The sequence below is a fragment of the Phallusia mammillata genome, chromosome 2 (genome assembly GCF_965637545.1).
Source record: "Phallusia mammillata chromosome 2, kaPhaMamm4.hap1.1, whole genome shotgun sequence".
In the NCBI taxonomy this organism is placed as follows: Eukaryota; Metazoa; Chordata; class Ascidiacea; order Phlebobranchia; family Ascidiidae; genus Phallusia; species Phallusia mammillata.
Genome location: NC_137253.1, coordinates 10,481,538 through 10,503,130, shown reverse-complemented (window position 1 = coordinate 10,503,130; position 21,593 = coordinate 10,481,538). Strand labels below are relative to the sequence as shown.

The following is a 21,593-nucleotide window of genomic DNA, read 5'->3' as shown; positions in this document are numbered from 1 at the left end:
TTGTTTAGCGTTTAAAAGTTTCGGAGGCTTTTATTTTAAACTAAGCTTACAAAAGTTTACATTTTAATTTAAAGTAAAAAAAGTGACGTTATATTGGCCCAAATGCTTTAGCGAGCATTGAGACTTACGGTAACACCACTACACTAATGCAGTTGAACTCGAAAGTAAAGCATCTGTTACAAAACAATCTTCAACATGAAGTTTTACTTGTGTCACGTTGTTATGGTACATAATTGTTTTGCAACAATACACTTCTCTGACACTGCCAAGATGTAACAGATTTTTGGGCATGCAGATTGAGTGACTGATATGTTATGTTTAACAGCTGGTTTTGAACTAAGGCTTATAAATTGTAAGGCAAAGTTATTTCTGAATTCACAATCGAGGTGTAGGAGTTACATAGCACTTTAAACGCTTTTAGTATCTGGCTACATCGGCGCATAGATAGATCACACGTGCTCCTAGGGAGGTCAAAAGTAGACAGCACTTACAAAACTGCCGTAGAATTAGTCGGCATTGCAGTCTAGTAGCTTATCAGTCAGCACAATGTAATATTCCTTGTTTTGGGGCTTGTTCTTTGTGCTAATTTGCGCATTTTGTTTTGTGCTAATTTGCTTTTGATTTGTTTTTGTGAAACAACCTGGCACCGTTGCAGCCAGTGGCGTATCTAGGATCGTTTTTAGGGGGGAGCCAACAATATAAAATATCTTGCGCCACCTTGCGGCGACAAGTGCGCCACCTTGCGGCGACAAGTGCGCCACCGTGCGGTAGACTGTGTAGACCTCTCTGTTAGCACCTGTTGTGCCCACTAAACTCGCAATATCAACTAAATGCTGGTTAGCCTAAGGCCCTGTGAAGCCCTTACTCTTGCTGTAAGTAACGAACGTGTAGTCACGATTCGATCGTGTTCATGTAACACTTTTTAACACTTGGCACAGTTGTTTCTAACAGTAGTTGCCTCTTAATCATATTGTGAATTATCTTCACTTGTATGAGTGTGACGTAACAAAGCTATTATAAAACCCATTGTAACGTCATACGCGCAGTTGGACGCCAAGTGGCCTGGATTGGCATGCATTGTTTATTGAGATGTGTGACGAACATCAATGCGTTACGCACATTAAACAAAATAGCGCACATTGCTATTCACAGTTTTGTCTGAAATTACAAGATTTAATACTAAAACAGCCGGTCAAAATTTGTGCTTCCATCTGTCTTTGTGGAGGGCAGCAATTAGATTGTTTGCCATGGCCTGTCTCGATTGGAGACCTAGGCCAGTGTGTTCACACTGTCCAGTGTGTAGAACTTCTGCATGATAACCACTGCATCTTAAGCTTAGCTCAAGCATACGAATATGAATCAAGCTAACCTTTATTAGACACACAAATATTGTTCAGTATATAAGATACAGTTTTAATGACACAACAACCTGCTAAAACAAACACATTCAGTTAATAAAGTTTTGGGCAGTAACGAAAATCGCCATTATTGTAGAACAAATATGTACATGTATATGCACACCACAACTCCAAATGAGCTTGCATGCGCTGGTTTCTGTCGGGTTTCCTGTGCGACTGCCGCCATTTTTAGCCGTTGACAATGTGGTTTGGGGCGTAACTGTAATTGCATTTCTGATTGTACTTGCATTTGTGGATTGCTGGTTTGACGGTGGGTTTAAACTTGCTGTTACACATAAGTTTCCTTCACAATCTGGGGCTATCCTAGGGCATTGAGAGCATGGATTCCCTCTTACGCAGGGCCTAAAACCTTCGTTGTTATAAAAGGGACCGGAGTTGCACACGATCATCTTCTTCGGGGCCTTTTCACCATTGGGACACAAAGAGACGCCGCATCCAACACCATAAATGTCAGCCAAGACCAATATCAAGTAAGGACCACAGCCGAAAGTGCATTTATTTATGTTATAATCGTACAGGTCTTTCTTGGATATCCACAAGTTTAAGCTGTCCATGACGGCATCTTTAGCGGTGTCATTAGTCTTTACTTGTCGTCGTTTCTCGCCAACTGTCCCAAACCCACCAACGCCTTGTCACAAAGGGTTGGGAGTCACGTTGCACAATAACGAATGGTTGGTTGCGAGAAGCTGCAAAGCTTCGTTCCAGTGCATTTTTAGCATATTACTCGCTTTTGGATCAACAGCGGAACGTTGGAAATTGATCGTGTCCACAATCATTTGGATATCGTCAGATGACAATTCCAAAGGTTCCGGGGTTTCGGGCATAGAGGGAGTTGTTGTCATGATTGTACTTGCATTTGTACTCTGATTTGAAGGCACGGTTGAAGTCATACTTGTACTTGTATTTCCAATGTGATGATTTGGCACAGATGGAGTCGTGCTAGTACTAGTATTTGTGTTTTGCTGGTTTTAACTGGCTGGCACATATAAATTTCCTTCACAATTTGGGGCTGACAAAGGACATAGGGTGCATGGATTCCCTGTGTCGTAAGGCTTGGTGTCGGCAGTGTTACCTGCCGGACCGAAGTTGCATACGACCATCTTCTTCGGGGCCAGTTCACCATTGGGACACAAGGAGACACCACACCCAACAGCTTCTGTCTCAAGAATTCTTAGTCGGCTAAACCTTTTCTGAGATCCTAATTTCCTAACATTGATTTCAACAAAATAAGTTGGCACTTTCGAAAAAAATCAAGACGATTTTACAACTTTGTGCTAACCATGGGCGTCCGCAGGGGGAATATGCAATAAGTTGCGGTTTATTAAACGTGCCTACGTTACACAGTACACAATGTATATTAATATATTCAATGCACTTGGCGGATAACAAAGTGACCCACAAAAATCAACACAGCCAATTGAAACCAGAACTTGGGGTTTGCCAAAAGCACCACTTTTTCCGCTTGCTTCCTCAATGCAAAGATTTGTCAAACAATTGTGATTAACGGGACAGGCACTGCACGACGGACCAGATAAATAAGGATAACTGGCTGTTGCGTACTATTCAGCTATTAAGCCGAGCACGGCCTTCCGCTTTTATACGGCCGTTTTTCTGAGCAACAAGGGCCGAAATGGTAAAACAAATTCAATGTTTGTTAAAAGAATGCATGATATTGTTTTCACTTTCATCCTTTAAATCAGTGTTTCATACCGGAACGGAACGGAACGTTATACCGGAACGAAATAAATAATTTTTGGCTCAAATACCGGAACGAAATACCGAAATAAAAAATATTCAAGATACCGGAACGGAACGAAATACCGTTATTTATTATTCCGGTATTTCGTTCTGGACATTTGACATGAAACAATTGCTGAAAATTTCGCGCCGTTAAGCTAAAATAAAAATTGAAGTTCCTAAAATTTACATACGTTTGACCATCATTGTCAAAAGTTATGTGACGTAACAACTACCGACAATAATTCTTGTGTGTTGCAACTTTCTTTCTTTTTTCGCTTAATAGTTGCAAAGACCACAAAGAAATGTTCGTTTGTTAAGACCGAAATACCGAAAAATACCGTTATAAATTTATTTCGGTCGGACCGGAACGAAATGAAAATATCGGTCCAGAACGAAATAACGAAATAAATAAATTTGCTCAGAACGAATAACGTTATTTGGTTTCGTTCCGTTCCGGTATGAAACACTGCTTTAAATACATCGCAAGATCTATGAAATGAGCATAACTAAAATAAATTTGGTAACAGTTGCAGAGCGAAGCTTATTAACCTTGTTTAGCATGTAAAATTACCTAATCCGGTAGATGAAAACAGTTAACAATTTAATTTGAAGTCAAAAAAGTGACGTAATATTTAGCGAGCATTAAGACAGCCAGGCACTTTAGTGTTTTTTTTCTTATTGGCGGATATTTGAAATATGTTTCCAGCTGTCTTTTACTTAGCTCAAGACCACAAACCGTTGAAACGCGCATACAAATATGAATGAAGCTAACTTTTATTAGACACACAAACATTGCTCAATATATAAGATGCAGTTTAATTGCAGAAACTATAGCTGATGACGCAATAACCCACTAAAACAAACACATTTAGTTAATACAGTTTTGGGCTGTGACGATCAGCGCCACTATTGTGGAACAAATATGTACATGTATTTGCACAACACCACTCCAACTGAGCTTGCACGTGCTGGTTTCTGTCGGGTTCCCAGTACGACTGCCGCTGTTTTTTGCCGTTGACAATGTGATTTTGGACGTAAAGGTGATTGCATTTCTGATTGTACTTGCACTGGTGTCTGATACACATAAGTTTTCTTCACAATCTGGGGCTGACAAAGGACATAGATTCCATGGATTCCCTTTTTTGTAAGGTTTGGTGCCGGGAGTGTTACCTGAAGGGCCAAAGTTGCACACGACCATATTCTTCGGAGCCAGTTCACCACTAGGACACAAAGAGACGCCGCACCCAACAGCTGTAGTCTCTGCCCAAATTAACATTAAGTACGGACCACAGCTGGAAGTGCAGGTATTTGTGTTAAAATCATAACTGTCTTTCTTGGATATCCACAGTTGTACACTGTCCATAATCATATCTTTTGCAGTGCCTTCCTTGTCTACGAGCCGACGTTTCTCGCCAACCGTCTCAAACCCACCAGCGCCGTGTCGCAATAGGTTGGGATGGGAGTCATGTTGCACAGTAACGAATGGTTGGTTGCGACGAGCTGCAAAGCTTCGTTCCATTGCATTTTCACCATATTTTTCGCTTTTGGATTAACATCGGAACGGTAGGAGTTTATCGTGTCCACAATCATTTGAATATCTTCAGCTGACAAACCCAAAGATGTTGGGGTTTTGGGCATAGATGGAGTTGTAATCATGATTGTACTTGCATTTGTTCTCTGCTGGTTTGAACTTGTTGGTACACATAAGTTTCCTTCACAATCTGAGGCTGACAAAGGACATAGAGTGCATGAATTTCCTTTTTCGTAAGGCTTGGTGTTACCAGTGTTACCTGCTGGACCGAAGTTGCATACGACCATCTTCTTCGGGACCAGTTCGCCATTGGGACACAAAGAGACGCCGCACCCAACAGCTTTAGTCTCCGCCCAGATTAACATCAAGTAAGGACCACAGCTGAAAGTGCAGGGATTTGTGTCATGGTCGTAACTGTCCTTCTTGGACGCCCACAATTCTATACTTTCCATGAGAAGATCTTCTACACTGCCTTCCTTGTCTATGAGCCGTCGTTTCTCGCCAACTGCAACAAAACTACCAGCACCGTGTCGCAAAGGGTTGGGGGTCATGTTGCACAGCAGGGAATGATTGGTTGCAAGGAGCTGCAAAGCGTCGTTCCATTGTATTTTCACCATATTCCCTGCTGATGGGTGAACATCAGACCGGTAGGAGTTGATTTCGTCCACAATCATTTGGATAACGTCAGCTGACAAATGCAAAGGTTCCGGGACCTTTAGCAATGCGGGAGTTGTTGTCAAGACTGTACTTGTATTTGTACTTTGATGGCTTGAAGGCACAGTTGGAGCCATGCTTGTACTTGAATTTGTACTCTGATGGTTTGCAGGCACAGTTGGAGTCATGCTTGTACTTGAATTTGTAGCCTGATGGTTTGAAGGCACAGTTGGAGTCATGCTTGTACTTGAATTTGTGCTCTGCTGGTTTGAACTGGCTGGGACACACAAATTTCCTTCACAATATGGGGCTGACAAAGGACATAGTGTGCATGGATTTCCTGTTTCGTAGGGCTTGGTGTTAGCGGTGTTACCTGCCGGACCGAAGTTGCATACGACCATCTTCTTCGGGGCCAGTTCACCATTGGGACACGAAGAGACACCATGCACACCCAACAGCTTCTGTCTCAGCCCAGATCAACGTGAGATAAGGACCACAGCTGGAAGTGCAGGTATTTGTGTCATAATCGTAACTGTCTTTCTTGGCCGCCCACAATTCTACACTGTCCATGAGGAGATCTTTTGCGATGCCTTCCTTGTCTATGAGCCGTCGTTTCTCACTTACTGTCTGAAACCCACCAACACCGTTTCGAAAAGGGTTGGGAGTCATGTTGCACAGTAACGAATGATTGGTTGCGAGGAGCTGCAAAGCTTCGTTCCATTGCATTTTCACCATGTTCCCTGCTGTTATGTTAACATGGGAACGGTAGGAGTTGATTGCATCTACGAACACTTGAATCTCATCAGATGACAATTCCAAAGGTATCGAGACATTGGCAGGGGAAAAATTGTCAATAGTGCTGGAACGTGCAGGTATCACGCTACAAACTGCAAAAAGCAGCGCAACTGATACACACTTTTCCAAGAGACGCATTTTGTATTTTCAACTGTAACAAAAGAAGAGTGTAAAGAGTTTTTGATTTTACGTGCTGTCCCCAATATAAGTTTTTAAATCTACACTACAACTTTTAAGGTAAGCGAAGGTAGTACATTAACTGCAGTGATACAATTTTGTTGCGATACAGCTATTTATACTCACAATTACATTGTAATTGTGTTTATGTTTAAAAGTTAACGATTCCAGTTGGAGTCCATTTACATGCTAACATGGGAAGGAACAAACAGTTTGAACTATTGGTGTGCCGGTACAAAATGTCAGTTGTGTATTGCGATGCTGCTGTCAACCGATGACACTTTAGTGAAATATTGAAAACGGCCTTTCAAATTTTCCATTTGTATTAAACATCATGTCAATAACAAGCCATTGGCAAAGGCATTTTGATCATTTGTTGTGTCGAGGCAAGTTAAATGTAGAAAAATGTTTAGGTTTTTATCATTTAAAAATGCGCATTTTTTGTGAGGAAAAATAGCCTTATTGAAAGAACAGTATAAAAACAAAACGTTTGCTTGAAGTCAGGGAATTCGCCGACAATCTTTGGCTGGTGTCGGTGATCTTGGGGACAATGAAAGTTATGTTTGCGTTTTTACTGTTTACTATTCCGGTTCGAGGTCCATCTGGCTGCCAAACGGAAATTATGAACTGCCTGGTTGGCACTGTCCACTGATGTCGAGACCTTTTATGCAAATGTTTTTACTTTAACTGAGTATCACAGTGAAGTCAACGACAGGCGACAAGAGGTTATGTTGACTGTTTGCCAGACATCACAGTAAAAAAATCTGATATGTACTGCTGAATTTTCAACCTTTTGTATTATTCAACAAGAACTCTTAATCGGGCCAAACCTTTTCTGATCTTTTCTTGTTAACATTGATTTCAACTAAATAATTTGGCACAATGGGAAAATAAATTCAGGACGGTTTTACAAACTCGGTGCTGCGTCGACTAACGTATTTTTTTTTATTACGATAGCCTTTCATTACGTATTATCCAATCTTTGGAAACATCAGTTAATGCAATATTTTTACGCTAATGAATATTATTTGTAAGATTCGCGCCTTGTGTTCAAACAGTTGCAGTAGGTTGACCTCTTGTGCAGTTGTAATTAAGCGGTCGTTTATGGCTATTTTGAATGATAAAAATACCTATATCTATGCATTTTTTATCCAACAATGTACCTGCACTTGTCTCCTGATTGTTGGAGTGCACGCACATAAGCATTAAGTTGAAGTTTATTATATGCGCCTATATAATATAGAACACAATATATATTAATATATTCAAAGCACTTGGCGGATAACAAAGTGACAAACAAAAATCAACACAGCCAATTGAAACCAGAAATTGGGGTTGTGCCGAAAAGCACCACTGTTTTCGTTTTCTTTCTTAATGCTTTCCTCAATGCAAAGATTCGTCGAACAATTGTGATTAACGGGACAGGCACTGCATGATGGACCAGATAGATAAGGATAACCGGCAGTTGCGTTTCGTATTGGATCATACACACACACTAGGAATTTGACACTCGACAGTATTTTGCCATTTGTACCTTGCATATACTGGCAGTTAGAGATAGCACAGCCGACATGAGTGGATTTCGCCCAGACCATTTGCAAATAGCGGTCGCAAGTGCCATTGCATGTGCCGTTAGCGTATATGTATTTCAAACCTTCGTTAGCCCAGGTTGTGATAGCTTTAAACCCAACTGTAATTATGCTCTCATTCGCCAAGCCCAAGTAGAAGTTAACACCGATGGTTGGTGTCGCCAAACAGCGCTTTGCCCGTGATTCTGCTTCCGTTTCCAACTCTGAGCTCCAATTCAATTTGTGCATGTTAGCCGCCGGTGGCTGGACTACACTGCGAGCATCATTGTTTGTCGCTAACAATGCGGACCTGTGCATATAAGTCAATACAGTCATGTTCAAGTACTGGTTCGGTGTGCCTAGCACACACAGTTTCCCGTCACAAGCCGGCGGCAAAGGGCAAGCCGAGCACGGTATTCCGCTTTCATACGGTAGTGTTCCGGAGCTGCTAGGGCCGAAATTGCAAACGATCATTTTCTTCATTATCTGTTGTCCAGTCGGACAGTGGGCCACTCCACACCCTATAGCTCGGGTTTCTGCCCAGATTAACTGCGTGTAACGACCACACCCAGAAGAGCAAGTATTTCCTGTATAGTTGTATCTGCTTTTCGTTGACTCCCACAAACGTACAGTGTCCAGTAGAACGTCTATTGCGCTCCCTGATATGTTCACAAGTCGTCGTTTCTCCCCAATCATGTTAAAACCGGCAGTGCCGTGTCGTAGAGGATTTGCGATAAAGTTACACGATTTTGAATGAATGGTCGCCAGCGACTGCAAGGCTTGATTCCATTGTAACTTATTCATATTGCTTGCTTGTGGAGTAACGTTGGTGCGTATGGAGTTGATTGTCAGCAAAAGCCTTCGAATGTCCTCAGGGGTCAGCGCCATAGCTGTCCTGTTCATCACATATCCTGCACGAATATTTACATTGGAGCGTGCAGGACTAAGGTTAATTACTGCAAACTGCAGTGCGACCAATACGTACGCACCTATAAGACGCATGGTAGCCTTAAAAACATTTTTTGTGACAATAGTTAAATGTTCATGTTTTACTTTTACTAAAAACTAAAGTTATAAGACCATGATCATTTTTATATGTTTGATTGTTTAATTGTACTCTACTGTCTTCTGCTAAAAAAAAGTAAACAACAAAACCAAAAACTTTAATCATCAAAACTTATACAAGTCTACATTAAACCACCATCGTTTGTCTTTGATTATTATCACAGAAGATTGATTCAAAATTTAAGGAAAAATTAACAATGTGATAGATCAGATAGAATAACACCTTTTTATAATCTATTGTTTCAATGTCACTGCTGTTTCTGATAATAACATGAAGTTGTTTCTACACTTAAAATATCCGCGACACGGTCGGACTGTGGCTGATTGAATTTTACTTAAAATACAAGTGACTAAACTAAATAAATGAATGTTAACGAATATAGTTGCCTCTTACATACATCTGATATACCTATTCCATTTAACCTTGCTATTAGTTCAATCTTAAAGCAGTAGTTAACTTGCCAACATCTTTTCCTGTGTGTTCAAAACACCTGTATTCAACATATGACAGAAATCTATGTTTTGCGACAATGCATTATATTGTTTAGCAGGTACATTTTTGGTCTAATTCACACGCGAAGTGGTGCAGCAACGCGGAAGCAGACCTGACGTCATATGACCATAAAGCCACATTTTGCTAGAGGCGTCCAACATTTTTTAAGATACATATATAAATTTTAAAAACAATATGTTCGGTGAATATTATTGATTTACATGGGGTCTATATTGCAAATTATTTTAACCGAATCATATCCCTTAGGATATCCCGTTCAATACCATTAAATTGCCAAGAATTTATAGCACCTGAGGATGGTTTTATGGGTAAACTATAAAGAACTTATGCGTTGACTGATTTTGAATCCGAAAATACTGCTCAGAAAGTAACTAATTGTTACAATGTGTTTGAAATGTACTTATTTGTTTATTTATTTCGTGTGGTTAAAACGGAACCTATAACGTACCGCACGAATATTTCCATGAAAATGTTTGTTCATTTTACTGTATTTGCAGACGTCATTGATTTAATGTGACGATTACGTTTAACATAACTTACTTCAGTGCATTTCCCTTTTCATTGTGCTGTGTACTTTTAAGCGATAGTGATACTGATAAGGCGTCAAATAGCCGACAAAACAGCCTAGTTACGAAGCAAAAATGTTTTCTTATTTGTGTGTGTGACATCATAATTACGTCATGTGGGTATTTTTAGATTTGTCCTATGCTCAAAGTAAGAAATCGTATCACAAAAACATGGTAATGACACTCTTTGCTTTTTACCATGCGTTGCGGGCAAGACCAAATTCAATACAATATTCGTTACATGAGCGAAAACCATTGAAAAACTATTTTCATACCCTGTTTAACGACGGCTGTAAGCACTTGAACTTAATAAGAGTTGCGTTATTAAGTGCTTTCGGGTGCCGACAATTATACTTCAATCAAGTAGGCACGTTTCAGACTTAAATGTTTAGCTGATGACAATATTAGTTACAATACAGACCCAGTCAATGGCACAAATTTGCAGTGTATGTACGTCAATGATATGACCATGGTCATGTAGAGAACAACGGTATCAGATAGTTAGTTTGAATTATTTTGAATATCAGAGCCTAACCCAAGAGGTCAAAAAAGCTGATGGATACATGTAATTTACTCAAATCACTAAAAAGTCTTATTGAGTGAGCAACAAACTGCAATAGCAGAACAAAAAATAAACACAAAGCAAATTATATAAATTTTCTCGTTTCAAATTATGTCAATTTTCTCTAAAATAAACACAGAAAATTGCGTCAAATTTCTCGGTTTTCTCGGCATTAAGCGTTTTTTACCCGACCTTTTTGGGAGGCGTCGTAGTCATAAGTATGACAGGTAGGGAAATGGGAATGGAAAGACATATTTAAGGGAAAGGTACTCTCAACAGGACATAAAATACTAATTTTATAAAAAAAATGAATAAAAAAATAAAATTAGAGCGATTTTTCTAAATTAGAATCAAAATAAAGCAAACGGCAGCAACAACTGGTGTGGAATGACGAATGCATATTTTAATGGACATAAAGTTTAAGAAGGTTTCAGGGCCAATCGTTTGAAGCACATTAAACCTAAATCGCAATGGATTACCTTTCGCGAAAATTTTTCAGTATACAATGCCCCCTTAAGGCAGCTGAGTTTATATCGTCGGACGAAACATCTCCAAGGCATGTTGTTTTTAGTTATAAAGCATGCAAAAACAAGGGTAAGAGTTAGTAAATCAGTGATATTTATATGTCCACAATGTTGTGTATATAAGTATGTCCACCATGGACATGAGATCCGCATACCATACAGCCTCTTGATCCACTTAGAGGGGCCCAATTTGTCAGTTGTCCACTGGTCACCAAAACACTTACAGTCTCCTAAGCCCAGTACTTGTTTGGGTCGCGGGGTTTAGGTTTAAAGCACCGGTAGAGAGTATACGCATGAAATATATATTTTTGTTGCAAACGTTACAGTAAAGTCGTTAGAGTTTAAATGTAAGATTGTCAGTAAAAGTTTGGTAAAGAGATAAATAAACGTACAAGGATCCGCTAAAGCTTGTGGGGTTTGTAAATTTATTTCCATTTATATATTGAGGACCTAAAATAGACTAGTTTAAAACAATTATTTGTTCTTTCGTGCACAAGAAACATGATCCTTAAAGTTACAACTACGTGTTGCATTTTGCAGTGAGGTACCGTCGATAGATAGTTTGTTTTCTTTGGATAATGAACCGTGCAATCTTACTTGCGTGTGTGTGCTGGCTATGGCTTCTCCACTACAACTTCAACCACGGAGAAGTGGTTCTTCACCGCACGAGGCGAACAATAATAAACAGCACAGTTCTGCGGGAAAGCGAGAAGAAATTCTCGGTAATTCGGCACAACGATGCCCGAGCTGACACCAACCCGAGCGGCAGCAACTTACAGAAAATGAGCTGGGACGAGGAACTAGGCGTGACTGCGCAGGAGTACTCGCGCGAATGCATATACAGACACAGCAGCGGACGTAAACATAGCAAGTTTCCGTGGGTGGGTGAGAATCTGTACGTTGGTTCACCGGAGGTGGCTCCACGCAAGATTCTGAATACAGCTATCACGCATTGGGATGACGAGAAGTACAACTACACTTACGACACACAAGCATGTACAGCCGTATGTAGCCACTACACACAGGTGGTTTGGGACGATACCTACGCCGTTGGGTGCGGCATAACAACGTGTAAGGACATTGATGTTGGCGACGGAGAGATATGGCCAGTGGGGCAGCTTGTGGTTTGTCACTACGGCCCTGGAGGCAACATGAACCAACGTCAACCTTACGACATGGGAGTTTACTGTTCGGTTTGTCCAAGGGGCTTTTGGTGCGAAAACAACCTGTGCACAAATCGAGTAGGGCGCGTTGGTAGCGGGTCAAGCCTTTACATAACTGCTTTTTTCGCAATTGTTATTGCGCAAGCGCTTTAAATATAATTATCTATGTAATTAATTTATCGTTAGATGAAATAACCTTTTGACTTGTTGCGACAGATTTAGTGTCTGGTGCCTGGTGCTATGTTGGCTTTGAAGCTCTGACGTATGTGTTATTCAATTATCGTTTTTATTTTGTCCTTCCCTGCAATAAACCGAAATAAAGACCCAAATGATTTCTTACGCATAGGCCTTTAGCAGATGATCATTTTCTAAAAACATCACCGGAACTTCATATGATATGCGTCAGCAATCCACAACGTACGACAATGAGTATAGGCATTTATCAGTACGCCATCTCAGTTGAAACTAACATTGATATTGCTGCTAAATAGACTAGAACTATAGAACAAACAATCAGTACTCATGTATACCACACTTGCAAAACTCTCAGTAACAGTGGTAGTTATTGCGATCCTTATCGGAAATGAAAAAGGTATTTCAGCAAATCAGCAGGCAAGTGACGTAAAAGTCAGAAACAAACGGATGGTCATTGAAAGGTTGGCATTGACCTCAGCTGACAAGCAGGTAGTGGTGGATCAGCACAACCTGTACAGAACAAACGTCTCGCCTACAGCGACCAACATGATCAAACTTTCTTGGAGCAACGAATTGGCTCAACTGGCTGAAGATTATTCGAGAGAGTGTAAATTTGAACATAACCCGAATCGGAACATAATGCCTTTCCAACACGTAGGAGAAAATCTGTATGTTATAGGCGGCAACTCCGGAAGCGTCGTAGGTTTGATGAGTGACGCCGTCAATAGCTGGCATGGAGAGGTTTCCGATTTTACATATGAAACAAACACTTGTGCAGCTACTAAAGTGTGTGGTCATTACACTCAAATTGTCTGGGCGTCGACAGTATACGTTGGCTGCGGTGCAACGGCCTGTTCAGGGATTTTAGGTCCTTCTGCCAGGCTCGTTGTGTGCAACTATGGCCCTGCAGGCAACCTGCAGGGTTCTCGGCCATATCAGTCAGGCTCCTCTTGTGCATCCTGTCCAATGGAATATCCAACATGCGAAAATAGCCTGTGCACTACTTCAGCACCGGTTACCCAACCACCGATGGTGTCAGATCCAACAGTATCTAGTACGACAAGTGGGGCTGAAGATCAAGCGACGACTAGCAATGCCGAGAGCACGTTTAGGATGTCCGCGGCGGCGCCTGGCTATTTTATGCAAGTTCTTCTACTGTTGATGACGGCTTGTGCACTTAAGTTTTAAAAGTCAAACAATTAGTTTTACGCCTGCTGGTTATGAACTGAGGGCGATAAAATATTCTGTACATAATAATGAATGAACTATTTTTATTGTGTTTGTTAGTTGTATATGTTAAATATTGAGTTGCAGGTCATATGTAGCCAACTTGGTTCATGGCATTTGGATTTCTTTAAATACAAAGAAAAAACGAAGATTTACGTAAATTATTAAAACACCAACTTGCCACTTTTTTCAACATATATCCGTCCAAAAAATGTCAGCTAATTTGTTTTTGGGGGAAAAATATTGTGGCGTTTTTCAGTGTTTGTTTCCTAATATTGTTTAACTTTTTTGTCACGAATATATAAAAACAAGTATATTTGTGACAATTTTTGGAGTGTGAAACAAAACAACTTTTTCAGAAACTAATTTTGAGTAGTTGTTACCATCAGCCAAGAATTGGGTGATGGAAAAAAAAGGCAGACCCGTTTTGGTTCTTGATTGTTGGTTCAAACACCACCGCGGGCTGCTTTTTTTAGTCCACATTGATGTGCCACAGCAAACTTTTTTTACAGGGTAGAGCTGCTAACGTAAGAACTGACAGTAGACAGGTTTGGGAGTTTCCGGGAGGTGGCGCAACGGAGAATAGGCGTTTACGGTGACAATAATTGCTGAGTCGGCAATGAGTCTACTGTGAGTTTTACGTTAGTAGCTCTTTTTTTTACAGCAGACCGGATCTTTTTACAGCAGACCGGAAAATTTTATTATTCACGCGCAAAGACCGCATGGCTTTCAAGCCCGGACGCAGTCTTTCTCAAACCGGAACTCGCGAGGCGGTTTTGACAAGACCGCCAAGTTTTCTACAATCTTTTTTTTATTTAGATTGTGCCGATATTTAATTGGAAAATTATAAAGGATGTATAAGTGTCTCATCTACCAACTAATGCTTCCTTATTCTATCACAAGTGCCACAAAATGGCAATGGTTCGCGCACAATTGTTCTTCTTTGTTCTTGTGTGTGACGTAACACACTGCGTTTGGATCATAACCATGCGTTGTAATCCTGTTATGCAAGAGAAAATTATTACGAGAATGCGTTCTGGAGGTTTGCGTAATCTTTTACGTTTTACGTTACACAATGTTCCAAACGTATTGTTGAATCAAAAACACCTTGGCTGGGCAGAAAAAGTGACGCAAATCAATTTACTTATTGTAAAATTCAAAGTGCTTTATTCATGAATATATCGCAAATAATAAATGATAATCAAGTACAGAGGCTGCAGTTAATTGCAGCCATAGCGCCATAAATTTTACAAATTCTAGGTTTTTTCTTTAGAATCTAAAAAGTTTAGATTGACCAATATTACACACGTCTTTGGTAGAATAAGTCTAGTAACCATAAATGCTGCACATAAATTAAAAAGGTAATGTAGATTATGGCGTCTTCGCACAGTGGATTTCCTTTAGGACCGGAAAATTTATATTGGTCACCGGTCAACACTGAATTCAAAAGTAAAAAAAAACTGGAAGTAACGAAACTAACCGGAATGTAACGACCGCTAGGTGCGCAGCCTGGCCCTGCGCCGTTCGTCACACTAGATCAGTGCTTGTCAACCTTTTTTGAAACTGTACACCCTTTTAACGTTTACTCAAAATTTGTACACCCTAGTGAAAAAATTATTCAACCCTGTAACACACTAAATCTGTGGTCCCAACAGAAATAATGATGATGAGCACAACACCAACAAGCCATAATCCATAATTTCAAAAATAACTACCATTAACAACGATTATCAAGTGAAATATTGAATTATGATGTCACAAATAGAGTTTTGTAACTTAAAATCAACGTACACTTGAGATGCATGTTGTGCCATATATTGTACACTCCAGTCAGTCTGTTCTAAAACTGAAACCTGCCTATTGTGATGCCTGGGTCATAGGTATATTATATTTTGTATCTGGTACACCCCAGTACACCCCATCAAAATGGTACACCCTTTAAAAATTATGGTACACCCTGGGGTGTACAATACACCCGGTTGAAAAGCACTGCACTAGATAACCCTTTTGTAAAACGCGCCCGTAGCCTGTCCTCCAATACGACCCACTCTTGCATTTGCAACGAATGTTCTTTTTTGGCGATAAAAGGCAACGCTGACGAATAAACCAAGACGACAACGTCAATAGCAACGGCAACGGTTTTTCTGTAACCATAAATAACACACATAAGCCATACGTACACATTACGACGTCATAGCGACCATCACAAATTAATCAGTTTCAACAGTACACACAAGGTTTCAAATTAAATCTACATTAATCGGTCATATCTTACATTAAATTACTTCCAGATTACTCGTAATAAGTCCAGTTACGGTTTCAATACACTTTGACACAAGTTAAACACAAATCAAATAAGAACATAAAACATACCAACTGTTGGGTAACCAGGGCTTTACTAGCACGCGGCTAGAGGTTCCACAACTGACAATTCAGCATTTTAGCTATTGCTTTTAACATTTACAGTTTCACTATAAACAAATAGACACAAGAAATTAGGATAAATTCACTTAAATTGACTGCAAACCTAGCAACTAACGCAGCTCACAAAAACGTGGCGTTCAAAGCACATGCTCTGTCGCGGATGAATATTTCAATACGTCACGAATAAACGAGAACTTAAATCACCCAAGCGGAACAATTAATTCTCGCTGTAACACGGAATATGGATCAATCATTTCGCATTAGTTACGTGATCCCATGAGGTAACCAAAAGAAACGTTTGTTAGCAGATGATCAATTTTCAAAAGTAATATCAGCACCGGAATGTTATGTGGAGGTGTCAATGATGTACAAGAAACGACAATAAGTAGGCGTTTAACAGTTATCTATCTCGGTACATACATACATTGATGTTGCTGCTAAATAGACTACAACTGAGCTGTACAATCAATAATCATGTATACCACACTTGCAAAATTCACAGTAACAGTGATAGTTTATGCGTGTCTTATCGGAAATGAAAAAGGCATTGCAATAAACAAGGCAAGTGAGGTAAAGGTCAGAAACAAACGGATGGTCATTGAAAGGTTGACATTGACCTCAGCTGACAAGCAGGCAGTGGTGGATCAGCACAACTTATACCGAACAAACGTCTCACCTACCGCAACCAACATGATCAAACTTGCTTGGAGCGACGAATTGGCTCAACTGGCTGGAGACTATTCGAGAGAGTGTAAATTTGAACATAACCCGAATCGGAACATAAGGCCTTTCAAATATGTAGGAGAAAATCTGTATATAACAGGCGGCAACTCCGGAAGCGTCGTAGGTTCGATGAGTGACGCCGTCAATAGCTGGCACAGAGAGGTCTCCGATTTTACATATGAAACAAACACTTGTGCTCAAGTGTGTGGCCATTACACTCAAATTGTCTGGGCGTCAACGCTGTACGTTGGCTGCGGCGCAACGGCCTGTTCAGGGATTACAGGACCGGCTGCTTCCAGGCTCGTTGTGTGCAACTATGGCCCTGCAGGCAACCTGCAGGGTTCTCGGCCATATCAGTCAGGCTCCTCCTGTGCATCCTGTCCAATGGAATATCCAAGATGCGAAAATAGCTTGTGTACCACCGCGGCTGATGATCAAGCGAAGACCGGCAATGCCGAGAGGACGTTTAGGATGTCCACGGCGACGCCTGGTTATTTTGTGTTGTTGATGACGGTTTGTGCAATTCATTTTTTAATGTCAAACAGTTTGTTTCACGCCTGCTGGTTATGAACTGAGGGCGAGAAAATATTTTGTACATATTAATAATAATGAATCGTTTTTTTATTGTATTTATTTGTTATCTAACCGATATGGTTAATGGCAGTCTGATTTTTTTAAACACACACAAAAACTGTCATGATATTTTGGAAAATATTATAACGTTTTCACACAACACTTATTACAGAAACGTATTGATGCAACTTTAGTTAATAAATCAAAACTTATTACCAATGTGAACTAGAAACAGGTGCTAGATATAAAGTAGGCCAATGTATCCACAATTATACAACATTCTGATAGACGTTGCAACATAATGTCGCTTGCTTGTAACCTGGCTTTGAACTCGGTTCTTCTATAAACAACAGTTTAATAAAGTTTAAACACGTTTTCCAGTGTTAGTTTCACAATATTGTTTAACCGTTTGGTTACAAATACACACATTATAAACAGTAATGGTTGTGACAATTCGTAGAAAGTGGAACAAATACAATTTTAGAAAACGTTTTTCAGGCCTAGTTGTTACCATAAGGCGTGTTAAAGAAAATAAGACAGGTCCGTTTTGGTTTTTAGTTGTTGGTTTAAACCCCACCGCATGCCATACATTTATCTGCCACACGGGAGAGCTTGAAATGCGTTTGGTTCGAAACGATTGCCTTTTGTAAGACATAAAGTGAATATAAAATAATATTTTTCACATGATGATCAAATACGAAAGCTGCAACAGTCAGTTGTAGTTGTAGCGCAGAGGTGTGCTCAAATTTTACAATTTCTATGGTGGACACTCAATTTCTAAGTTTTTGTTGTTGCATTGACTAATATTCCACACGTTTTTTGTGCAATAAGTCTAGTAACAGAAAACGCTGCACATAAGTTACAAAGGAAATGCATATTATGACGACTTCGCACAGTGAAGCACTCTTTGACCGGAAAAAATGCATTGGTCACCGGTCAACAACGAATTGCAACGTAGAAAACCGGAAGTAATAGAACTAATTGAACTTTAGACAAAATCTTTTTAGATAAACGTCATCGCATAAGGTAATCAAGAGAAATGGTTGTTAGCATATGATAGATTGTCAAAACAACTAGCAATACCGGAACTTCATATGGAGGTGTCAATGATGCACAACAAACAACAATATGTAGGCGTTTAACGGTTTGTTATCTCGGTTGGTACACATATTGATATTGCTGCTAAAATGACTGCAATTAACTGTAAAATAATCATGCATATCACACTTGCAAACTCGCGGCAACAGGTGGTGGTTTATATGTGCCTTATCTGAAAAACATCTTTGCTTTGTCGGTTACTTAAAGGCCTTGGAGTGTCTTAACCACCATCGATTGTGAAAAGTTTTAATAGGGCTTCCCACATCACTTCATTTGGCTAATATAATCCCTGCATCAAACAGCGACAGTTCAAACCGCAGCAGGACTTTTCCGTGACTTTCTCATACAAAAAGGTGCACGACAGGGTTGTGTGCTTTCCCCACGTTTTTTAATTTGTACAGCGTAAAAGTCATGGGCCTATGTCAGTCCAAGGGTGGGTATGGTGGCATTGACTACTTTGGAGACAAGCTGCACAATCTACGACAGTGGTTCTCAACTGGTGGTCCATGGACCACTAGTGGTCGATGATGCCTTTTTTTGGTGGTCCACAGGACGTCCACTAAATTTAGTAATAAACTAGAAATGATTACATATTACATTTAGAAATGTAAAAATGCTAGCTGTTAATAAATCAATCTCACTTCTTGAAAATCGGTTTAAAAAAAGTATGTTTCAAGCCCAAATGGTTGCTATGTATATGTACTTCAATCTTACTCAAAAACGAAATGGTCCATGATATTATTTTTACTGGGCCGGTGGTCCATGGCCCGAAACGAGTTGAGAACCACTGATCTACGATATGCAAACGATGCAGTCCTTTTTGCTGGATTAAAGCAATCGCTTTAGCGATCTTTCAAGCTGTTGGAAATACAAAGTGAAAAATGGGTCTGCTTATAAACACAAGGAAAACGAAAGTTATGGTGGTAGCAAAACATCCCATAACAAGTACTTTTGTAACATCCTCTGAAAGCATTTTAGAACAAGTCTACTTGGTAGCTTTAGCATAATTGATTCTGGAAGTGACTTCGTAGAAATCAGTCGGAGGCTGGCAATGGCGAGAGCAGTCACATAAAATCTTTACTCTATTTGGAAAGATGCGACCATTAGCAACAGCCTAAAGGTTTATCTAATTAAATCTTTGTATTGGCTTTTTTTACTACCTTTACTGCAACCGATCGCTCTAAGCTTGAATGTTTTGAAATTTACATACGTACCGGTATCGTCGCTTGCTAAGAATTTCACGGAAAGAACATAGGACCAAAGTTCAATATTAAAACAACTGAAAGTACAACATCAGTTCATTAGATTTGTACAATAACAATGTCTAAAATATCATAGACGTATGAATGAACACTCGGTAATATATAGAGCGAATTAAACGTGCAGTGAATACCACATTATTTGTAGAGCTAATTCGATGCTGCTCGCAGCGACAGAGCTGGAAAGAAACATATGAAAACGTCTAACCGCTAAGCGGAAGGCACGCTGATATATTATTGGAAATAGAAAGCCATTGTAGCAAACCAGGCAAGTAAGGTAAAGATCATGCGCAGAAACAAACTAATGGTTATTGGAAGTTTGACACTGACCTCAGCTGACAAGCAGTCAGTGCTAAGTTAGCACAACTTGTTCAGAACAAATGTTTCGACCGGCAATGCCAAGAAGATTTTACGATATCCGCGGCGGGTTTTAGGATATCCACGGTTATTTTATGCTCCAGTCCAGTAATGGGGAGACTCGAGTCACCTTTTTCAAAGACTTGACTTGACTCGGACTCGTTATTTCACCAACAAACCGGAAATTTCTCATAATGGATAACCTGGTCATTTTGGCTTCAACCAAACAACAGCAGCAATTTACTGTGGGATGCGAAGTTGTTTCGGTGCTACATGCACAAACTTTCTTACGCTGGCATTAAGTATTGTACTTTTTGCTTGAGAAGGTCAAGTATACGCTTTTAAGCGCTTATATTGATGTACAAAGGCTTTAGCGCATGCAGTAAACATATTTTGGGTTTTCAAAAACTCCTTTGAACAGATTGACGTTCTTCTCCACGCTGTTTAATGAGTGTCAAGTAACGTGTTTCATTAAAGTTGAGGCTCTAAGAAAGGGGCGTTGATGGGATTGGTTCACTGTAATTAAGCGGTCCGTAAAAAAGTTGCGATGAACCATTCAAATAGAATAACTATCCAAACCTTTAACTTTTCCCTGCAAAAACTTTTTGGGACTCGCCTTGACTCGAACCGCTAATAACTTGACTTGACTTGAGACTCGAACCTCATTTGACTTGACTCGACTTGAGACTCGAACCCGTTCTGACTTGACTTGACTTGGGACTCGAACCCGTACTGACTTGACTTGAGACTCCACAAAAAGGACTTGTTACCCAACCCCGCTCCAGTCATCTACGTTTGCTGATGGTTTGCACAACTCAGTTTTAAACGTTCAATACCTTGTTTTACGCCTGTTGCTTTTGAACTGAACCGACTTTTTTATTATGCTCGTATAGGCCCCAATGTTCACTTCGAGTTGCAGTTAATATCTAAACATTGGGTTCAGACAATTTAAATTTCTTCAAACCTAAGGAAAATATGAATCCGTAATAAATTTATCAAACCCACCCACCGCAACTTTTTATGGAAGAAAATTAAATATTATGGCGTTTGTCATATTGCATTTATAACAACGTATAGATCCGACTTTGATAGATAAATCACAACTTCCTATAAATAGACTGTAAACAGGAAACAGCTGGTAGATAGAAAGTAGGTTAAAATCCTATCGCTGTCTAGTATTTTTCCACTCCTTATGAATGCGCCAAACAGAAGAATTTGGAATGTTTAAACCAAATCATTTTTACGAGTAGTATAACCCGAGTGATTTAATAATAAATATTTCGCAAGGCATGATAGTCTAATGCGAAAGCTGCGGTCAATTATGGCTATAGTGCTTAGGTGGACAAGGTATGCTATCGATTTTTCAATACATAAGTTTTTGCTTCACGTTGACCAATATTCCACACGTAGTAACAGAAAACGTTGAACATAAACCAGTTCTCTTCAACCGCTTTAGTGAC

At 39.9% G+C, this 21,593-nt stretch overlaps 4 protein-coding genes across 4 annotated transcripts; 2 read left to right on the top strand and 2 right to left on the bottom strand.

Moving 5' to 3' along the window:
* Positions 1–2,357: 2,357 nt before the first annotated feature.
* On the bottom strand, positions 2,358–6,276 carry LOC145212960 (uncharacterized). Its single transcript, XM_080081207.1, has 3 exons — positions 5,800–6,276; positions 4,555–5,747; positions 2,358–2,624 (listed from the first exon to the last, which is right to left on the bottom strand). The coding sequence occupies exons 1-3, from the start codon at positions 6,274–6,276 to the stop codon at positions 2,387–2,389; spliced, it is 1,908 nt and encodes a 635-aa protein (XP_079937333.1). The 3' UTR covers positions 2,358–2,386.
* A 1,304-nt stretch (positions 6,277–7,580) lies between these two features.
* Positions 7,581–8,900, bottom strand: LOC145212959 (uncharacterized). Its single transcript, XM_080081205.1, has one exon. It carries the CDS (start codon positions 8,883–8,885, stop codon positions 7,581–7,583), a length of 1,305 nt encoding a protein of 434 aa, XP_079937331.1. The 5' UTR covers positions 8,886–8,900.
* A 2,792-nt stretch (positions 8,901–11,692) lies between these two features.
* Positions 11,693–12,801, top strand: LOC145212958 (GLIPR1-like protein 1). The gene has a single exon (XM_080081204.1). The coding sequence runs from the start codon at positions 11,693–11,695 to the stop codon at positions 12,428–12,430; it is 738 nt and encodes a 245-aa protein (XP_079937330.1). The 3' UTR covers positions 12,431–12,801.
* Positions 12,802–16,390: 3,589 nt separating this feature from the next.
* LOC145213984 (GLIPR1-like protein 1) lies at positions 16,391–17,475 on the top strand. The gene has a single exon (XM_080082404.1). It carries the CDS (start codon positions 16,598–16,600, stop codon positions 17,414–17,416), a length of 819 nt encoding a protein of 272 aa, XP_079938530.1. The 5' UTR covers positions 16,391–16,597; the 3' UTR covers positions 17,417–17,475.
* Positions 17,476–21,593: the final 4,118 nt, after the last annotated feature.

Bases quoted from the DNA above. Each gene is read 5' to 3' on its own strand.
- LOC145212960 (XM_080081207.1), bottom strand. From the start codon at position 6,276: ATGCGTCTCTTGGAAAAGTGTGTATCAGTTGCGCTGCTTTTTGCAGTT. The intron at 5,748-5,799 runs GTTGGGTGTGCA...CTGGCCCCGAAG, and splicing joins TCTGGGCTGAGACAGAAGCT to AAGATGGTCGTATGCAACTT. The intron at 2,625-4,554 runs GTAGACAAGGAA...AATCAATGTTAG, and splicing joins TTGGCGAGAAACGTCGGCTC to GAAATTAGGATCTCAGAAAA.
- LOC145212959 (XM_080081205.1), bottom strand. From the start codon at position 8,885: ATGCGTCTTATAGGTGCGTACGTATTGGTCGCACTGCAGTTTGCAGTA.
- LOC145212958 (XM_080081204.1), top strand. From the start codon at position 11,693: ATGAACCGTGCAATCTTACTTGCGTGTGTGTGCTGGCTATGGCTTCTC.
- LOC145213984 (XM_080082404.1), top strand. From the start codon at position 16,598: ATGTATACCACACTTGCAAAATTCACAGTAACAGTGATAGTTTATGCG.